This window comes from Cutaneotrichosporon cavernicola (genome assembly GCF_030864355.1).
Source record: "Cutaneotrichosporon cavernicola HIS019 DNA, chromosome: 4".
Taxonomy (NCBI): domain Eukaryota; kingdom Fungi; phylum Basidiomycota; class Tremellomycetes; order Trichosporonales; family Trichosporonaceae; genus Cutaneotrichosporon; species Cutaneotrichosporon cavernicola.
In genome coordinates, this window is record NC_083396.1 from 1,375,016 (window position 1) to 1,393,320 (window position 18,305).

Below are 18,305 nucleotides of genomic sequence, written 5' to 3' on the forward strand. Positions count from 1 at the left end.
GGGGGAAAATCATAATCGTCCACAACTATGCTGAGCTTAAGTGGAAAGAGGCAATTGCAGAGCATGTGACTGATAGTGCTATCTCATTGGATAACGGTAACAGACCCACGACAAGCCGACACAACCAGAGCCAAGATCTGGCAACCTCTGCCCCTGCCCAGCATACCTATCTATCATCCAGTGTCAGCGGAAACCCCGCTGAGCGAGGCATCCTTTTCAGATGTACAGGGTCTCAAACGAATCATATTGTTTTGCTCGCTCGGATATTATATCTGGGTCCAGCAACCTCAAGCCACCCCCAGAGGCGCCCGTGTTTTATCAAGTAAGCAAACGTTGGGTTCGGCTTTTACTCATCGTTCCTGAAAGTTATCTAAGGCCAACATCAATAGCTAGAGAGAAGGAATGATCTGTATTCCATCGCATAAATATGTTGGCAAGGGCAGTGGTGAAAACGACTTGGGAACGTTCAAGGAGACTAACAAGTGAAGAGGCTAAAGAGGCCTAGGGTTTATCGCTAAACAGGCTTTGAGGTGTCGACTTATTGCTTCCGAGAGGCGCGAGGGGCCCGAGGTACTTACAAATATAATAAAGCTACTCTAATATGTTGTATTGTATTGTATTGATTCATTGAATGTTCACCGGATAAAGATGAATCCGATGAGTAACCAGAAGCACAGGACCGGGGCGGGGATACAAACAAAAAGGGTAAAAAGCAGTGCCATGGCATTCATTGCACGTACATGCACGTCACACAAAGGATCGGCCCTGACGTGCGTAGAGATATTAAGGGACAAGTGGATTTCGGGGACCTTTACAACCCCTCCAACGCACCGTTTTCTCACGAAACCCTCATGTGCAAGAAAAAAACCCGTGCAACTGCTTGATCTGCCTGCCAAGAGATACCTAGATAGGCCCGACAACCCGCATGTCCGACAAACTGATAAAGGATCTACACTATCTAGAGTTCTGTAGTTTGAAAGCTAGAGCTTTTTATCTGTTTGTCAGCTTGACAGGATGATGAGGATGTGGAGCTGTTGCTACATTTGTTGTGCCAACCATAGTAATGTTGTGGCGTTGTGAGGTCATTAAGCCATTTAACCGATGACGGATGGTTGATGGTTGTTTGATCGTGTGACGTTGTCAAGATTAAAAAGGAGGGTAGTAAAGGGGTACATGTGTTTCAGGGATAAAGTTTGAACTGGTCATATCAATCACCGCAAAATCGGTCTAAATAGTGAAAAAGCTAATTTATGTACGTCATCATCGTCAACCAGGAATGCGCCTTCTTACAATTTCATCCTGACGTAAAATTGATTCCGCGTCAACCAAACCTCCACCGACCTCCACCGACCTCCACCAACCTCCACCACCTGTCAGCGTCACGTGATAGTAAGGATCAGGTATGCCAACTTGGGGGATACTTGCTTGGTTGACTTGCGACTAACTGTAACCGTCAACAACAACACCTCCATTGTAGCCGCAAACAATGTCCAAAAAAATCGACCTTTCTCTCTTTCGAGGGGACGATTCTGGTGATGAGATGGACTTGCTTCCTCTCACGGTGCGTTAGTAGTGCCATTGCTCAACACGACAATGTTCACGAACAATCACAAAGACGATTCGTTGACAACCAGCGCAATCCTGTCGAGCTCGACCCTCTCAAATCTCGAACGTTTGCGCATGGAGTAACCAAGAAGACAAAGAAAGATTTGGAGAGGGAAGACGAGGAGAGAAAGCGCGCCGAGGAGGAGGCGTTCGTCCCTGTACAAGCGTAATGCTGAGCCCAGCGCAACGCAGCGAGCGCTCGAAGAGTTCTCAAGAACGTTTGATGGGCCGGAAACAGGTCCCTCCCTCCCAAGCCTTCGGGGAGAACGGAGCGGAGGGGGTCGTACGTTCGTTCGAGCTGGAGAAGGTAAACAACCGTGCAAGAGTGCATCTGATTCTAGCCACCGGAATCTCTGCAGCAGTCCCCAATATCGCTGCCGATCGTGAGCGCGAGCGCGAGCGCGTAAGCTTTCATGAACATGACGTATGCCCTAATCACAGACCGCCGACAGGTTCCGCCTTCCTTCTCCACCTCGTGCTCCAAAGCCCCGCGGCAAGAGGGCAATGGATGCGTTCCTTGAGGAGATCAAGAGGTACGAGCGTTCCAGTTCGCCGTGCTCACCTGTCCAGTAACCAGGAAGCAAGGGACGCGAGATTTGGACGAATGGCGCAAAGTTGGTCCCTTGTTTGAGCTCTAGCTCACATTCAGCGGAGGGAACATCAGTGACGGCTTTAGCTGGTAAGATCAGCTACCAACTGTAAACTGACCTGAAAGCATACGACCGCGGTGGACCTGTCTCTCAAGAGGTACCTACCGCGCCGACTCGAGCTGACAGCAAAGACAACAAACCTCAGCGTCACTAACTTGCCGACAAGTGTTCGCGAACAAGAGCTTGGGCAGCTCTTCGCGCAGATGGGTCCAGTTGCAACCGTCAAGATTATGTGGCGTAAGTATAGCCAGAGTGTATAGTCTGACTGGCAGCGAGAGGGGGCAGAGAGCCACATCCGTCTGACCGATTCCGACCAGGGTTAACCGGGTTTGTCGCATTCATGACCCGCAAAGATGCTGCTGGAGCCCTTGCTCGTTTCGATGGATACTCCCTTAACGGTCACCGCCTTCGTGTGACTTGGGGAAAACCTGTGCAACTACCTCGGCGTTCAGCATATGGTAAGCTCGACGAGCCCTCTAAAGTCAACACTCGCGCTGGGCCTTCAAATCACCTACCGCACGGCCGCAGTGGCTCGCCATCGCACGTGCAACCCAATGCCAGTGTCTCTGATTCAAAGATAGACTACTGGTACGACAATGTGCCGGCCAAAGAACTCCTATTCCTTCAAGACGTGTCCAAGAGGATTCGGGAACATGGACCTGGGCTACTCGACACACTCAAGGAGCGGGAACGAGAGAATCCCAAGTTTGCCTTTCTGTTCGAGAAGGAGGCAAGTATGGGTGTCACGTCCAGGCAACTGACCACGAAGACTGCAGCCTACTACGTGTTCCAGCACCTCGTGAATTCTCGCTTCTCTTTCCCGGAACCCCCGCCTCCATCCTTCAACGAAGAGGTGGGTCACGAGCTCCAGAGCATACTTATATCAGGGCTATGCTTCAGCCTACTCGTCGGACTCGGACGAGCGGGAGGAGATGTCCTCCTCCCGCAAGGCCGCGCTGGGAAAGCTCGCAAACCGACGCTTGGAAGCGATGCTTCGCTCAATGAGCGGCAAGCGCGTGGAAATTGCCAGGGCTATGGAGTTCGCGCTCAAGCGCGCCGACGCTTATGATGAGGTGAGTTATAATCTATTGCCCAAACTGACCGTACAGGTCACGCAGATCATCTGCCGCAGCTTGTGTGTTGAAGACACGCCCATCCCCCGCAAGATTGCCAGGCTTCATCTCGTGTCGGACATCCTGCACAACTCTGTGCGATCGTCAGCTTTGCTCTGCTGACACTCAGTCCTCAACGCTCCCAAATGTGTGGCGATACCGACAGTCGTTCGAGACACGGCTGCCCAACGTGTTTGAGCACTTTGCGAAGATACACAGCCGCCTCCTGGAGTACTCCGGCACGCTCTCTGCTAACGTTTTCATCCAGCAGGTCGACGCAGTATTGGACATCTGGGAGAGATGGTGGGGGGAGCCAGTTGATCGTACTGACGCCACAGGATGGTACTCACATCGGAAATTCAAAGCCAGTTGCGCCGCCTACTGCATGGCGAATGCACACTCGCCTCCCTGGCTGAGCCGCAGGCTCCAGCTGAACCTGAGCTGGAGGCTATGCCTGTGATTAAATCGGTGGGGTTCAAGTCGTCTTTCAAGCGCGTTGACCCGTCCACTAGGGCAGCGGCACCCTCCCCAGTGACAACTGTGGCTGCGGACTTGGATGGCGAGCCCGTTGAGGACCTTGACGGGGAGCCGGTTGACGATATTGACGGAGGCGTTGACGGGGAGCCTATCGATGTCGACGGAGAGGCCCTCGATGACGCAGACGGAGACGTTGATGGCGAGGACATGGAGTTGGACATGGACGAGGAATAGCGAGCCAAGCTGGGTACAACACGGTGTTAAGAATAGTGCCACTCTATGCATACGGCCATGTCGACATGTACTACAAGGTCAACTTCAAGTCGACCACTCCGCTCCACATCTTCTCGTTGATCTTGACCGCCTTGTCAAGGGCACCCTTCAACCGCCGAATCTCATCCTGAAGAGCAGCGACGTCCGCCCCATCAGAGACAGGCCCTCGCCTTGCTGGGTCGCTGCCAATATTCCGCGTAGGAGTAGCACGCAGGGCGGACAATAGGTTTGTCCTGCAGCTAGGTCGCAGAAGCACACCGACCTCCTGCGTATCTTTAGCTCCTCGGCTGGTGCGCATCCGCTCCAGGTTCCGGACGTCCATCACTGCCCAGTCCTCCGTTCGGACCGGCTTGCCAATGAGATCGGGAGGGCTCGGGAACGTCGACAAATGAGAAATTGCACCGCGATGCGTCGAGATGGTGCGAATGTGCTGGTGGGAAGGCAGCGAGTGGACGTGGATGTCACCTGCAGAGGTGCCCACCAGTAGGTGTGTAGCGCTGAGCGAAAGGCTCAAGCAGGTAACGGCGGCACTGGGCATCAATGGAAGCGGGGCATGAAAACTTACTCGACGTGAACGCAGGGAGTCACAAGGTTGATTGGGGTCGCACCAGCTCCTTCGCCGCCGACAGCCTCCACACGGCCCATCTGGGCTTTACGTTTGTAGAGGGGGATGAGGTAGACGTCGCCAGCCTTGGTGCCTACGTAGAGGAACCGCTCAGCTGGGTCGACGGCGAGAGTAGTCGGGACAGCTGATGGAGGGAGGACAAACGTCGCGAGCAGGTCGAATGGCGCAGCGAAAGACCACATCTTGACTGTTCCGTCCTCCGAGGCGGTCCAGCACTTCCCGCCGGAAACCCCCATCGTCTTTCCGAGTGTGACCGCCGTGATGGCCAGCGTGTGGTCGCCCAGGCTTCCCAGGGGTTTGCTGTACGGCGACGATGAGCTTTCAACATCAGTGAGCTGAGACACGAGGAACACGTGCACGGACGCGTCAGCTGATGCGGTGACGAGGTACGCCGAGTCACTGCTGAAGGAGACGCTGGTGACGGTACGGTAGTGCGCGTTCCACGAGGCCAGCATCAATCCCGATGCAATCTGAGATCAGCACAGTCCGCTCCCCTGTACAAGCGACGTACCTCCCACATATACACCTGGCCGTTCTGGGACCCACCCGCCGCCCAGATGCCGTTTGGCGAAATGCTCAGACATGTCAACCGCTCGGGCAGGTGGAACTTGAGATGCTGCTGATCCTTCTGCCAGGCCCAGACTCCGACAATCGCCTTACCCTCCTGCACTGCCCAGACCGTTCCACCCAGGCCGTCGCGGCTGGGCACGTAAGCAAGGCAGTTCTTGGCGTTGCTCGACGTCTTGAACGCTTGGACGTGTGCCGTGGTCGTCAGGTCGTGCAACTGGATCGCGGGCGTGAAAGTCGTACGGGCTGACGACTGCGACGACTCGGCGGCGGAGCTTGATGAGAGAATGAGCTCCTGCAGAGCCATGGTGGATGGATCGTTACAATGTGGTTGTGTTATTGACAAGTTGCAGGTGGTCCAGTTTGAAGCAGACTTTTGGAAGTCACGTGATCGCTTCCAACCCAGCCAGTATAACCTCCACCAATAATGCAAGGGTGGAAAGTCCTAGGCAGAACACGCTCTCACTTGGACGTATCACACTCTGTGACCTTGAAAATAACGACAACTACGAGAATGCCAGTCACAGGGAGATGCAGAACACAATGCAGCTGCTTCATAGCTCACGCCATCGGCGCAGCCTCTGTCCGCTCGCCTCGCGCCCGCACCTTCACGTCCGGTAGATTGTTGCATCCATTTTGCTCGGCACAGGTCTATTGCGCTCGAGGTTGGGAGGCATGGATGTCCTCCCATTCTAGTCCTAAGGCTGCTTAGGCGAGCTTCTTGAAGAGCTTGGGCGCGGCGCAGGCCTGAAAACGTCAGCACCAAAACGCGAGGTGGAGGAGCGCCTCCTCGCGGTTGTACTCCTGTTGTACTCACGTCGACACAGTGCATGACGTGGAAGAGCTCCTCGACACAGTCCTCGCCCTCCCAGCCCTTGCCGCCCTCGACCTGTAGACGCAGTCAGTCACCTGCCCGCTTCGGTCAAATGTGGAACGCACCTTCTCGGCGCAGTGCTTGAAGTGCTTCCCAGCGTCCTGGCACTCGTTGGCCTCACAGTCATCGCGGATAGCAGGTGCCAGCTGTAATGTTAGCAACTCTGTTGCATCACGCTGCGGTGCGCGCGGTGTGAGGCAGGCAGGGCCGCTCGTCGGGTTAATTCACTCGGACGCGGATGCTCCGAAGCCGTCCTTCTGTTGACAAAGAAGTGCCTGCCTCTTGCCGCGCACTTTGGTGCGCTGACTCACGTCCTCGGGGTCCTCCTCCTCCTCTTCCTCCTCCTCCTCCTCCTCCTCGGCAGGTTCCTCTTCCACGACCTCCTCAACAACCTCCTCCTCCTCAGGTGCCTCGGCGTGAGCCCTAAAGCGTCAGCGGGAGTCGATGTTTTCGCGGTTTTTCGCCGACGCAGCGGCCAACGTACGTGGGCAGGAAGAAGGAGGTGAGGGTGGAGAAGAGGGAAGTCGACGTCTCCTCGATGGCCATGGTGAACAGTGTCGTTGAAGCGATGGGAGTAGGTACAGGCGATCAGGCGACTTGTTGCATCAACTAGCCTGGCATTGGCCGAGCCCAGGGTGGTGCAGCAAGCCGGACATGGCTGGGGCGGGCGAACGCGGACTCGGAGTCTGTCGGCGTTATCCCTTGTGGCTTATCTAGGGTGGAGGCTGTCCACCAAAAGACACAACCTCCCCATTCTCCCATGCTCCCATGCTCCCATGGTCCCATGCTAGCAATGCTCTCAACTCCACGGATCTGCAGCTGAATGCCTCAGCACAACTACACATCAGAGCGTTTGTATGTAGTCTATCTCATGATTCGCGTACACGGATTGTATAAATAAGAATGTGGTCAGTCTCATTATCACTTCATTACCCCCAACCCTCATAATCCCCATTCAAGAGTCTCTGACCCTGGTGGAGGTCGTCAACGTCACCTCATCACCTTTAAGTCTATCTCAAACCACCTCGAAACTTCCAGCCTTCCCACTCCCATTAGACATGTCGAGCCAGAAACCCAACGACTCTCTTTACGCCGTGGCGGATTGTGAGCACCTCTCTTTGCCTTTGGCAAGGTCTAACGTCAGTCTGCCTGATTCCTATGGGCCTGCCGACGCCTTCTGTTGGCCCTCAGATTGCCGAGTGTCAGCGCATCCTCGAGAAGAGTGGTCTGGAGTACAGAGTGAGCGAGACTTTGGCATTTGTATCGCTGACTCGCCGTAGCTTCAGTGAGGTACAGGGCTTTCAACACTACTAACCTCAGCGGGTACGGGACCAACGTCGAGGGCCCTTGGGACAAGGTCATGGAGGTGAGTCGGGTGCGCACGTCCCAGTTCTGACAAACTGGCTATCGGGGATTGCCACAAGGCGGTTCACATGATGGGCTGCCCTCGTATCGCGGTAAGTTCACGGCACCCCTAAACCTGACGGCAGACCGACGTTCGTATCGGAACACGTACTGACCGTGTGATCGCTGGTGGGGGCAACGACAAGAAGAAGCAGCGTGTGGAGGAGATCCTCGCCAACAAGGACTGATGCATAGAAGTACATGTACATGGGTGCGTCACTCAGTCTTCCGACTGCGCAATCCAGTTGGCAAACTTGTCTAGCCGGTCCTGCTCCTCGAGATCCTCAGAGTACGATAACCCACCAGACTTGCGGAACCTCTCCCTTCCCGTGTAGATTGTGGCCGACACCTTGGATGAGAAATCCGTCGTGGAAAATTAACGTGCACTTACCCGTTGGCCCCCAAAGTACCGGCCGTCCATCTTCTTCACACATGTCTGAGCAGCAACAGGGTCCTTGAACTTGACCGTCATCACACCATCTTCCTCTTTCTGCGACGTCAGCCTGACGAGAAAGCACGAGTACTGACGTCGTAGAGAACAACGCTTGTCACAGCACCAAGTGTCTCCGCTTCCTCGCGAACATCCTCCTTGAGCTCCAGGAGGAGTTCTGGCTCCTCCTCCAGCTCTTGGAGCTTGAACATTCCCTTGAGGACGACGACGCGGGCGAAATGGGACGAAGCTCTAGTCGTGGCCCGTCCGCCATCGCCTTCATCATCGTCATCGGAGTGCCAAGTGAGCTTGCTGTGGAGTCAGCTAACGCCCCGGTTGAACGATTTACCTCTCGAGATGGCGCATTCGTCGGCTCATGCGATTCTTCTCTTCGGCCGTCAAAGGTTTCTTCTTCTGGGAGGGCTGCTGGCTGTTCTTCTGCGTCGATTCAGAGTCACCCTCGGTACCCATCTGGGTTCGATCATGTTCGGGTGTGCGAACTCGCATGTTGCCGTACCCTGATCCTAGCTCGAGCTCGGTTTCGTCGAGCAACGTGATGGCCAAGGCGACGCTCCCCTCCTTGAAGTACATGATCAAAGCATCGCCCTTGAACTTGCCGTCGTCATCATAGTACAGCTTGATTCGAGGGTTGCCGTTGTCGTCGACGTGGAGGACCCCAGCTTTGCTGAAGACGGACTCAAGGAGCTCGACAGTGGTGTTGGGCGGAAGGTTGCTGACCCAGACGGCAGTCCTCTTTGGCCCAGTCGCTTGCACCTTTGTAGGTCGAGCCTCACGGTTGTTGTCTTTCTCTCCTGCTTTGCGCTTCTTGATCTTGTCCTCGCGAGCCAACACTGGAGCTGCAGGAACCTGCTCAACGATTAGTACAACGTCCCAAGTACGGTAAACGATGAAAGACTTTCATTTTCGTCCACACCCGCAACAGCGTATGCCGATTGCTGTGCTTTGATGAGGTCATCGTCAAGCTACAGGCGCCGGGTTAGCAGGCATAAGTGGCACGGTCAACGCCGCAGCGCTGCTCTCACGAGAGGTATCCAAGCCTTTCCAGTCCATTCATATTCTTGGCCGGTCTCTTCGTCTTCGTACTGCCATTTGCCGGTCGTCTTGTCGACGTGGGCGCGCGGATCTTGTTCAAACTCGCCCGTTATCGGAGGTGGCACGGGCATTGCGTTCGAATGGATGGGGGAAGAAGTACAACAATGGTTGACTGGTGAATATGAGTGACAATTCGCCAGCTGTGACACCAGTTAGTGACGTCTTTGCTTTACGTCTTGAAAGGAGAGATGGTGGATACACAACGGATCTTTTCTTATCAACTTGGCACGTGGTCTTTAATGATGTGTCTTTGATTTATTAAATAGACAGAAGGGCACTTGGGCTACCTTGTGTAGTTTAGGGATAGTAGCACCTACATCCAGTTTGTCGGTTCATTGTCGGCATCCAGGGTTTTGGCCACGTGCAAACCCGGTTGGCCGGCCAGGCCGCCACAGGTCCAACGAAGGCAGGAGGAGGAGGGAACACCTGAATCCTGTATTGGTTGTAAATATTAATACGTTAATATGGTATTAATACAAGATGGCTGTGTTTACGTGTACGTGCCCACTTTATCAAAACCCTTGAACTCGGTTCCCGGGCCCTGGATCCCTGAGATCCTTTGGTTCACACACTCACACACTTACACAGCGTAACACCGCACTGCTTCTGTCGCCTTTTCAAACCCTCCATATAATCAAAATCTAATTAATCTAATCGGCTGTATTAGACCATTAATGTTTGGGACCGGTCGCTTTACCCTATGCCGCCACTTTCCGGGTAAACGGAGCGCAGCCGAGCGCGTTTCGGTTCTGAACCGACGTGATTTACCACCCCACCTGGCTCAAACCATGCAAACCACAAAGAACGCCAACGCAACAAACAGGTCCTCTTAAACCCTTTCCATCCATATCTTGACTTGACCCGCAACTCACCTTCATTCATCTCGTCTCAACTCGCATCAATCTGCATCCAGCATGGTCGTCCTCTCCGACTCTGAGCTCCTCTTCCCGCGCACCGTCATTCCTGCCGCTATTCAGGCGCGTGTGGGGTCCGACATTGAGGTGAGTTGTCAAGCGGCGCTTTGGCCGACTTGTTTTGACGCGATAAGATCCGCCCTCTTGCCAAGTCAGACCACACTCGTGGCCATGTTGAGCTATTATCGGTCCTCACAGAGGCCCCATCGGTCAGCGCCGAGCGCTATGTGGAGCGTTTCCAGTCCATGAAGGCGTGCAAGGACACGTACTACACTGTTGCCTTCATCCACAAGCCCACTGACAAGGTTAGTCCCACCCACGGAGCATGGTGCTAACTGTCAGCTTGTCGCTGTCGGCACCGTCTTCCTTGAGCGCAAGTTCCTCCGGGGGACCGGCGTCGTCGGCCACATTGAGGACATTGCCGTGTCCAAGTCGATGCAGGGCCGCAAGCTCGGCCTCCACCTCATCAACTGCCTCGAGGAGATTGCCCGCTCGACTGGTTGCTACAAGGTCATCCTGGACTGCAGCAAGGACAACATTCGTACGCGTTACAAGCGTACACTGAAACTGACCCATCCCAGCGTTCTACGAGAAGTGTGGCTTCCAGCTCAAGGAGTATGAGATGGCCATGTACCTCAACAGCGGCAGTTCGGTCGTTCCCAACGCCCGCATGTAGAATACCTCTCATCCAGCACTTTCACCCCAATCAAGGTTGTACAATCCTGCGCACTCCACCGGCTAGATCGCAGTCTGCATATACTCTATCCGCAAGCTTAATGTCCCCAATCAACTCTGTCTCACTCACGCTTCGCTCCCGACGTAACTAACCCCCTTCCAAACTGCCGACGTAACTAACCCCCTTCCAAACTGAACCAACCAGGAGTCGGCCTCCAATCCTGGTAACCACTTTCGCGCCCCGGTGGTGCGCGTCTGCAACCCCCCGGATGCCCCAGTTGGAGGTCTATGTGTCCTTAACTGCCCAAGGTCATCCAAAAACTGCGGCCGGTCTGGACGGTCAACCAAAAACTGTGGCCTCCTATATCTGTATCACTTCCCAAGTCTCCAACCAAGCCTGCAATAAGACAGTGGTCCAAACTCCACTAGCTGGGCAGAACCTAGATAAACATTGACTCGCTGACGTTCTTGATCAGCCGCTCCCATACTTGAGCAGCCCTCTGCATCAGACAGATCCTCATCTATAACCCATTCTCTGATACACTCTGCTCTCACAAAGTCCTTCCCTGATCCTCGCTTGATCCGCCATTATCCTGTCCGTCACCTCACCAAGTGGACAGCGTTTGCTCTACACCTGGACGCGCGCGTAGACTTCCCAAAGCCTGTTCTCGACGGTCTCAGCCTATCCCGTCCTCGCTCACTCGACATTGGATCCCGCCAACTGCGGCATGGCACTCCGGACAAACTCCTCGATCCGGCGAATATAGTTTTCGGACAGGCCATGTTCTTCGCCGAATTGACGTGCGAGTGTGGCAGGATCATCTACTATTCAGCCCTGAAAGCGACATAGCGTTCGTTACCTTCGGGTCCAACAACAAGTTGAAGTGGGGCTTGATCGTCGCTAGTATCAGATACCAACGCTGTGTTTGATCTTACGCTACATCAATGTCGATTACGACTTGGTTGACACAGCTTCTTCCGAGGTCATCGTGGTCGGCTTCAGAGATATCGTTCTCCGGCTCTTCCGGCTGCTGCTCTGCCGGCTGCAATGGTCAGTTACCTTGAACTGGCGATGACTCACTTCCAAAACGAAGCCAGGTGGCGCCTGTTGCCACACACGAACTATCCCGTCGGATCCTCCCGTGATAACAAGTTCATCGCTCGTAGACGTCACAGACCATACGCTGGTGCAAGGATGCTTCAAGACAGCAGTCTGGACTCCAGATTCGTCCCAGACTCGCTGGCGGGTCAGACGATTAGCCGCGGCGGAGGACGTACGGCAGTTTGATCCTCGCCACAGGAAACCAGGCCTCGAGACGTAGCTGTGACCTGAAAGATGTAGTCTTTGTGGCCGAGAAGGGATGCAATGGGACTTCCATTCGAGGCCCACACCCGGATAATGCAGGAATTAATAGTTTGCAAGCCACCCACACTCACTGGTCGTTTGACCCGCTGGCCATTTCGCCGGTGGAGAGCAACGTGATGGTGCGAACAGGTTCCGGACAGCACTTGAGCCGTTGCACAGGGTCTCCCTCAGAGCTCCACACCCAGATCTCCCCGTCAGCTGCAGGTCAGTCAAATTAGTACCCCAAACTCACCACTGGCCGTGATGAAAGGACCTTGCCATGAGTCGTTGGCGACGATCTTGACGTCCCAGACAGCTTGTTGGTGACCTTCCAACACGCGTTGGCAGACCCAGTTGTCACCATCGTACTTCCAGATCCGAGCTGTACAGTCCCAACTGGCGCTAGCCAACAGCTTCTGCGACGAGGAGTAGTGTAATGCGCAGACGTTGTGGGAGTGGCCAATGAGGCAGGATATCGGCTCATCTTGCATGGTGTCCAGCGAGTGAATCAAGACCATAGTCGAGTTACCTCCAGAGGCAAGCCGTCCTCGTGATTCACTATTCTCAGGCGGAATATGTGCGAGCGAGTTGACGTAGGCATTGTGGCCACGAAGTGCGGTTTTGAAGCCGAACGGTGACTCGTCGCCATGTGGCTGTTTGGTCCACAATGAGATCAAACCATCCCGCGAAGCACACGCGAGCAGCGCGTCGTCTTTGAGGGCTAGGACCGCCTTGACGTCGCTCTCATGGTGGCCGAGCTCCTGGATCACTCGGTAGGTTGTGCGAGTGTCCATGGTAGTATTGCCCGAATCCAGCGAACAATGGATGATGACGGGGAATGTATGTAGTGTCAGGATTGAGCCAATGTTATGAGTTGAGCGTGGCCCCACAAAGCACTGACTCAAAGTGCCTTAGCTGAAGCAACCTTTCCCCCTTTCAACTATCTGCCCACTTCACCTTCCTCCGTTCTTCAACTACACGTCCCGTCACGTCTCTGACCCGCAAGATGATCTCACCGCGCGCCATCGCTGCTACTTCTCGAGCTCGCCTTCGTGATGCGGTGTATGCTGGTCCTGTTCGTCGCCTTGTCGGCAACACCAATGTCAAGCCCAGCCTCGCCGCCAGTGCACGTCTGAGAACCATTCATGGGAACTCGGCTCAGCGGGCGCAGCAGGTCGCGCAATCCCCTCACCTCACTTCACCCCAGCTCTCTCAGACCGACTCACAAGTCGTGGTTCACTGGGGAGATGGTCGCAGCTCGACATTGTGAGAATGTAACGATATACGAGTTGTTCTGACAGCAGCGACAACCAGTTCCTGTTTGACCACTGTCGCTGTCCGTCGTGCTTCCACCCCAAGACCTTGCAGCGCCTCAAGACTCTTGGTCCGGTGAGTCCTTGCTCATAAGCACATCCCGCTGACGTGTTTCCAGGTGAACCCGGACATGAGGATCAACTCCATCGAGCTAAAGAATGACGCCCTTCACATCACCTGGGGGACGACTCCGGCTCATCAGTCCACCTTTCCTCTCGGCTTCCTGCAACAGGCCTCCTATGATCCCCCTCTGCTGAACCGCGACCAGCTTCTGGACCGAACTCCGTGCGTGTTTCTGGGAACGGTGCTGATTGCGAAAGACTCAAGCTTTGGGGTTCCAGCATTGCAGAGAATCCACCCACCGTCACATACGACTCTGTCATGCCTGAAAAGACCGGTGCTGATGCTGAGAAGGGTGTCATGAAGTGGCTCGAGAAGGTGGTGAGTAATTCTGCCTGTGTAGAAGCTTCTATGGACTGACCCTAGCACGACTATGGTTTCTGTTTCGTGACGGGTGTCCCGACATCTGCCACGGCCACAGAGGAGCTCATCCGTCGGATGGCATTCATTCGCGAGACTCACTGTTTGTTTTCCCTCATGCGCACCAGCTGACAATCCAGACGGAGGCTTCTGGGCGTTCACGGCAGACATGTCCAAAGGCGACCTTGCTTACAGCAACGAAGGCCTGCCAGCCCACACCGACACTCCTTACTTCACGGACCCTGCTGGGCTGCAGATCTTCCACTGCCTCTCTCACCCTTGCCCTCCCGGGACTGGTGGCGAGACGCTTCTGGTTGATGCCTTCTACGTCGCCGACCAGGTCGCTAAGCGTGACCCAGCTGCATACGAAACCCTTTCGCGCCTGGCAGTTCCCTTCCACGCCTCTGGCAACGAGGGGACGATGCTTCGGCCTCCTGTAAGCCAACCAATCCTCCGCCACGACCACGTTGGCCGTCTGCAGCAGGCTCGGTGGAACAACGAGGATAGGTGTGTCCTTGGAGAGGGATGGACCCCTACCGAGATTCGCCAATGGTACGCTGCCGCTCGCCTCTTTGATGACATTTGCACCAGCAAGGAGGCCGAGTATTGGGTCAAGCTTACACCCGGAACTGTCGTTGGTGAGTGCCCTAGGCTGTGAACGGATTGACTCAACAGTGATCGACAACTGGCGTGTCATGCACGGTCGCGCAGCTTTCACAGGGCAGCGGACCATGTGTGGCGCGTATGTCGGCGCGGACGACTGGCGTTCCCGCCGCCGCGCTCTTCTCCGCCAGTTCAGCTCGACCGGCTCTGCTGACTGGAACTCTGGATGGTAAATTACCCCCTACAGAATAAATAGCCAATGGATGTCATGAATGCGTAAAGTCAACCAGCTACGCGGCGCACTGCCTGTTGCGTCCAGTTGTTCTGCTGACTGATGTACAGAGTAGTAGTGGTGAGCCTCCACTCGTCCTCGATTGACCGTCATCCACCAGCCGCTGTTCAGCCAGTCACTCCGCCTCCCTTCCCACCCACTCAGGCTTAATTAATAGCTCACTCCCTCCGCTCTTTCGAGCGAGCGATCTCGACAGGACTACCTCAAATAGTGTATATATATGTGTGCTACTCTCACAGCCCACAGTCAGGTCACCACTACCACCTCGCAGCCACCTTCGCAGTTGAGTATAATGACCTCCTTCCTTCCTTTACTCAATTCGCTCCCTCTTCTTTCTGAACTTCACTACGACAGCTCTCTTCCTCGATGTCCCATGGTCTCACCACATACCTTTGGCCATTGCCCATTATCGCGTCCCTGCTATTGCCACCATGCTATCGCCTTCCTTTCTCTGGCCTTCATCGTCGGAAGTTCTCTCCATCCACATGTCGATCGGTGAGTTCTTGCGTTTCCCACTCTCCATCCACATGTCGATCAGTGAGTTCTTGCGTTTTCCAGAGCTTACTGATACTGTGGGTTTATTGATTTGAAGCCCAGGTTCTACCGGTTCCGCTGGTACCATTAGATTTGGAAAGCGATGAGGCAGACGTCGCGGACGGTTGAAATCCATCCATACACCTATATAGTGAGTTCCGCTCCCTCACAGAATGCGCGTCATGAGGATATATGTTTAGGACTTCGTCACAATTCAATGAATGATGCCAGCGGAGCGAGAGATGTCGCTAAACATTTGATAACATCCTGGCATACTACGAAAGAATCGTCATCATGCCGCTAGTATATCGTTTGAAAGCTGAGAGTGTGACAATTGGACTGGCAACATCTAAAGCGTCCAGATTCAAGTATGAAACAGACAATTTCTCTTAGGTTAAAAATGGTCTCCCACAGTGACTCGTATATGCGGCAGCCAAACAAAGCCCATCACAGACTATGCCCTGAGAGAACCATTGTGCATGTGTATGAAGGCGCTAGGGATATTGTGGAGTACTGGCCATGTTGAGTGGAGCCATGTATGTAAGTAACCTGGTATGCCAACAAGCATCTTGTCCTTCGAGGATGGGAGCCAGCGATATGCGTTGTGTGACCGATGTTGTATGATCAACGACTCTTGTTAGAACGTGAATATAGCAAGAGGCAAGGGTGATATATATCGCTTTGGATAACTAGTTACCGAGATATATATGAGGGAGACAATCGCCTACTGCTTGCAACTGCATCTGTCATACTTCCTGCGGCGTCTGAAACAACTAACTATACTTTATCCTGCTCTGGTTTCAATATCGCAGTGGGGAAGATGAGTGCTAGAACCATATGCCGCACAGTCTATGAACGTGTCCCTAGAACCATATGCCGCACAGTCTATGAACGTGTCCCTAACTAAGCATTTTGCAACATTTGCAGAATGGGGCATCAATTTTGCTGTGTAAACTTCTCACAACGGCTGCCCATGCCACCTGTGCATTTCATCCGAGCACGAATAACCATCCATCCCAGACCAGGTCATTCGCTATCAGACCGTTGCCGGACGGGGATACCCGAACGAAGATGACCCGATGCTTGCATGGATGTCGAATTCCACCAACATTGGCGGGGAGATTTATTATGCCTGAGCATACCCATTAGCTATGCATGAATCTACCATAGACGATAAGTGAAGCGAACTATAGCAGCGTCGATTTGACGCATGGTTTGCAAAAGGCATCGATGGCTCACCGAACAAGTCTCCACTAGCATATGACGAGCTGAGTGAGAGACATATGGACATGGATGACTAGGACCAACAATGTCATGACGGGTGGTACTACTGTGTTGCAACCGCCAATGCCTCTGGCGTGGTAGACCCAAATAACCCCTGAACGCACATGTGTACACAACTCATCCAGGTGCGCTGGTAGTACGATGTGAATTGACGAATTTTTTGGTGGCTAGGCAGGTGGCGGAAACTTGCAAATGAGTGAGGAGAATACCCGTTTGGGTAGTATACAAGATTATCCATCCAACAAATAATACCGCTTGCGGTAATTTACTGGTACCAAACCATCATCAGGATTCGCAGATATGGACTCTACATGTCGCCTTTCACTTCCCATACCAGTTTCGTTCCTACTATGTTGTTATCCTATAAATATCAACGTCACCAGCCAGAAGCGGCGGCGTTCAAGCGAACACATTACTCCGCCATATACGCATTCTCAATAAGCATTGAAGCATGACTGACGAGCATGCTGATTCCCACACACCAAGTCTGGACCAGATAGTAAGTAGTATGAGCATGTGTACCCTACGTTAACCTTCCCACGCACCACTGCGATGTTCGCGAGATCCCTGATACGGTTCTGAGTTAGTATCACAGACATATATGAATCGGGTGTTGGTAGTACCTCTGGCGTGTTAAACAACAAACGAAACCGAGACTATCTTGTCCATGATGATAGGTATTTAGAACATGGAAGGTGTCGCAAAATAAAGTTTGCAGACGTCTCGTGTTGCAGTTGCATTACTTGTCATGTCTGCATGAAGACGTATTTCCTGTTATGAAGACATTTCTGCCTCCATCCGAGTCCGAAAAGAGACGTGCTTTGGGTTGTTAGGTCCCATAGATTAATCCACCCGGCAAGCCAGCTTCCACTGGAGCTGTGTCTTTCTCACTGTAACCTAGACATCATCGGGCCGGCCAGACAAAGACGCCTTCCATGTTACCTTCCAATAGTGCACCTTTTAGTACAAGCGTTTCACCCATCATTCTTACGATATAATTTCAAGCACTGCGCTGCATTACCAATGAGCATCATGGGTCTTGCAGTCTATTGTGACTAGGGCGTGTGTCCTGCAGTCCATTGTGAGTAGGGCGTGTACAGTAACCACGGTTAGTGAGAGCAAAGGAATGCTCACAATCATCTGGGGCAATGGGTCAGTCAAAACAAAACATGCATTCGCTTGTAACCGAAGTCCTCAACTGAAAGCAGTATTGCATGAATCGTGATGCGCCACACAAGTATACAGTTCATGCCTGCGAGCCGCTTCGCTGGTACGCTCTCCTGCTTTAGGGAACACCCCTACTCGTCTCTTAACTTACCAGCCGCCACTAGCCAACCGACTTATCGACTTTAGCTACCGACTCATAAGATTAGCCACATTCTCAGGAATCAGAGCAGACTTCTGTCTGGCAGCTATTGTAGAATGCTGACAGTGATGCAGTGGTGATGCAGCAATACGGGTGCGTAATCGAATGTGTAATGGGGTACTCTTACACTGTTCCTAGGACATGTCCGTTGATTCCCATACCATATATTTTCTAGGAGCAGCTCGCACATTCGACCAACGCAAGCATTCCGTCCAGCCTCCTTCACTCATCTAAATATGTCCAGAGCGTTGTTCATATTGGATTTCCGACAGCTACGGCATCTCCAACAACTCGGTCTCAGACCTCAGAACCGGTCTCAGAACCCCTATCAACGTCTGATCCATTTCAATGTAATGACAACACTTCTC

General features: G+C 53.5%; 9 protein-coding genes across 9 annotated transcripts; 5 read left to right on the forward strand and 4 right to left on the reverse strand.

Moving 5' to 3' along the window:
- Nucleotides 1–1,486: 1,486 nt before the first annotated feature.
- On the forward strand, nt 1,487–1,775 carry CcaverHIS019_0405380 (uncharacterized protein; the record flags this gene model as incomplete). Its single annotated transcript, XM_060600384.1, has 2 exons — nt 1,487–1,561; nt 1,635–1,775. The coding sequence occupies 2 exons, from the start codon at nt 1,487–1,489 to the stop codon at nt 1,773–1,775; spliced, it is 216 nt and encodes a 71-aa protein (XP_060456983.1).
- Nucleotides 1,776–2,710: 935 nt separating this feature from the next.
- Nucleotides 2,711–4,078, forward strand: CcaverHIS019_0405390 (uncharacterized protein; the record flags this gene model as incomplete). The annotated part of the gene is made up of 7 exons (XM_060600385.1): nt 2,711–2,713; nt 2,833–2,985; nt 3,025–3,108; nt 3,143–3,328; nt 3,365–3,463; nt 3,498–3,670; nt 3,706–4,078. The coding sequence occupies 7 exons, from the start codon at nt 2,711–2,713 to the stop codon at nt 4,076–4,078; spliced, it is 1,071 nt and encodes a 356-aa protein (XP_060456984.1).
- Nucleotides 4,079–4,148: 70 nt separating this feature from the next.
- On the reverse strand, nt 4,149–5,616 carry IPI3 (uncharacterized protein; the record flags this gene model as incomplete). The annotated part of the gene is made up of 3 exons (XM_060600386.1): nt 4,149–4,647; nt 4,683–5,212; nt 5,254–5,616. 3 exons carry the CDS (start codon nt 5,614–5,616, stop codon nt 4,149–4,151), a joined length of 1,392 nt encoding a protein of 463 aa, XP_060456985.1.
- A 401-nt stretch (nt 5,617–6,017) lies between these two features.
- QCR6 (uncharacterized protein) lies at nt 6,018–6,729 on the reverse strand (the record flags this gene model as incomplete). Its single annotated transcript, XM_060600387.1, has 5 exons — nt 6,018–6,056; nt 6,127–6,198; nt 6,249–6,329; nt 6,495–6,606; nt 6,668–6,729. 5 exons carry the CDS (start codon nt 6,727–6,729, stop codon nt 6,018–6,020), a joined length of 366 nt encoding a protein of 121 aa, XP_060456986.1.
- A 512-nt stretch (nt 6,730–7,241) lies between these two features.
- CcaverHIS019_0405420 (uncharacterized protein) lies at nt 7,242–7,775 on the forward strand (the record flags this gene model as incomplete). The annotated part of the gene is made up of 5 exons (XM_060600388.1): nt 7,242–7,287; nt 7,328–7,422; nt 7,464–7,468; nt 7,504–7,549; nt 7,674–7,775. The coding sequence occupies 5 exons, from the start codon at nt 7,242–7,244 to the stop codon at nt 7,773–7,775; spliced, it is 294 nt and encodes a 97-aa protein (XP_060456987.1).
- Nucleotides 7,776–7,807: 32 nt separating this feature from the next.
- On the reverse strand, nt 7,808–9,201 carry CcaverHIS019_0405430 (uncharacterized protein; the record flags this gene model as incomplete). Its single annotated transcript, XM_060600390.1, has 6 exons — nt 7,808–7,936; nt 7,979–8,077; nt 8,116–8,329; nt 8,367–8,884; nt 8,917–9,000; nt 9,061–9,201. 6 exons carry the CDS (start codon nt 9,199–9,201, stop codon nt 7,808–7,810), a joined length of 1,185 nt encoding a protein of 394 aa, XP_060456988.1.
- Nucleotides 9,202–10,044: 843 nt separating this feature from the next.
- GNA1 (uncharacterized protein) lies at nt 10,045–10,720 on the forward strand (the record flags this gene model as incomplete). The annotated part of the gene is made up of 4 exons (XM_060600391.1): nt 10,045–10,131; nt 10,179–10,349; nt 10,387–10,585; nt 10,626–10,720. The coding sequence occupies 4 exons, from the start codon at nt 10,045–10,047 to the stop codon at nt 10,718–10,720; spliced, it is 552 nt and encodes a 183-aa protein (XP_060456989.1).
- Nucleotides 10,721–12,252: 1,532 nt separating this feature from the next.
- Nucleotides 12,253–12,858, reverse strand: lub1 (uncharacterized protein; the record flags this gene model as incomplete). The annotated part of the gene is made up of 2 exons (XM_060600392.1): nt 12,253–12,272; nt 12,318–12,858. 2 exons carry the CDS (start codon nt 12,856–12,858, stop codon nt 12,253–12,255), a joined length of 561 nt encoding a protein of 186 aa, XP_060456990.1.
- A 212-nt stretch (nt 12,859–13,070) lies between these two features.
- On the forward strand, nt 13,071–14,694 carry CcaverHIS019_0405460 (uncharacterized protein; the record flags this gene model as incomplete). The annotated part of the gene is made up of 7 exons (XM_060600393.1): nt 13,071–13,330; nt 13,369–13,453; nt 13,497–13,663; nt 13,699–13,819; nt 13,865–13,961; nt 13,999–14,496; nt 14,534–14,694. The coding sequence occupies 7 exons, from the start codon at nt 13,071–13,073 to the stop codon at nt 14,692–14,694; spliced, it is 1,389 nt and encodes a 462-aa protein (XP_060456991.1).
- Nucleotides 14,695–18,305: the final 3,611 nt, after the last annotated feature.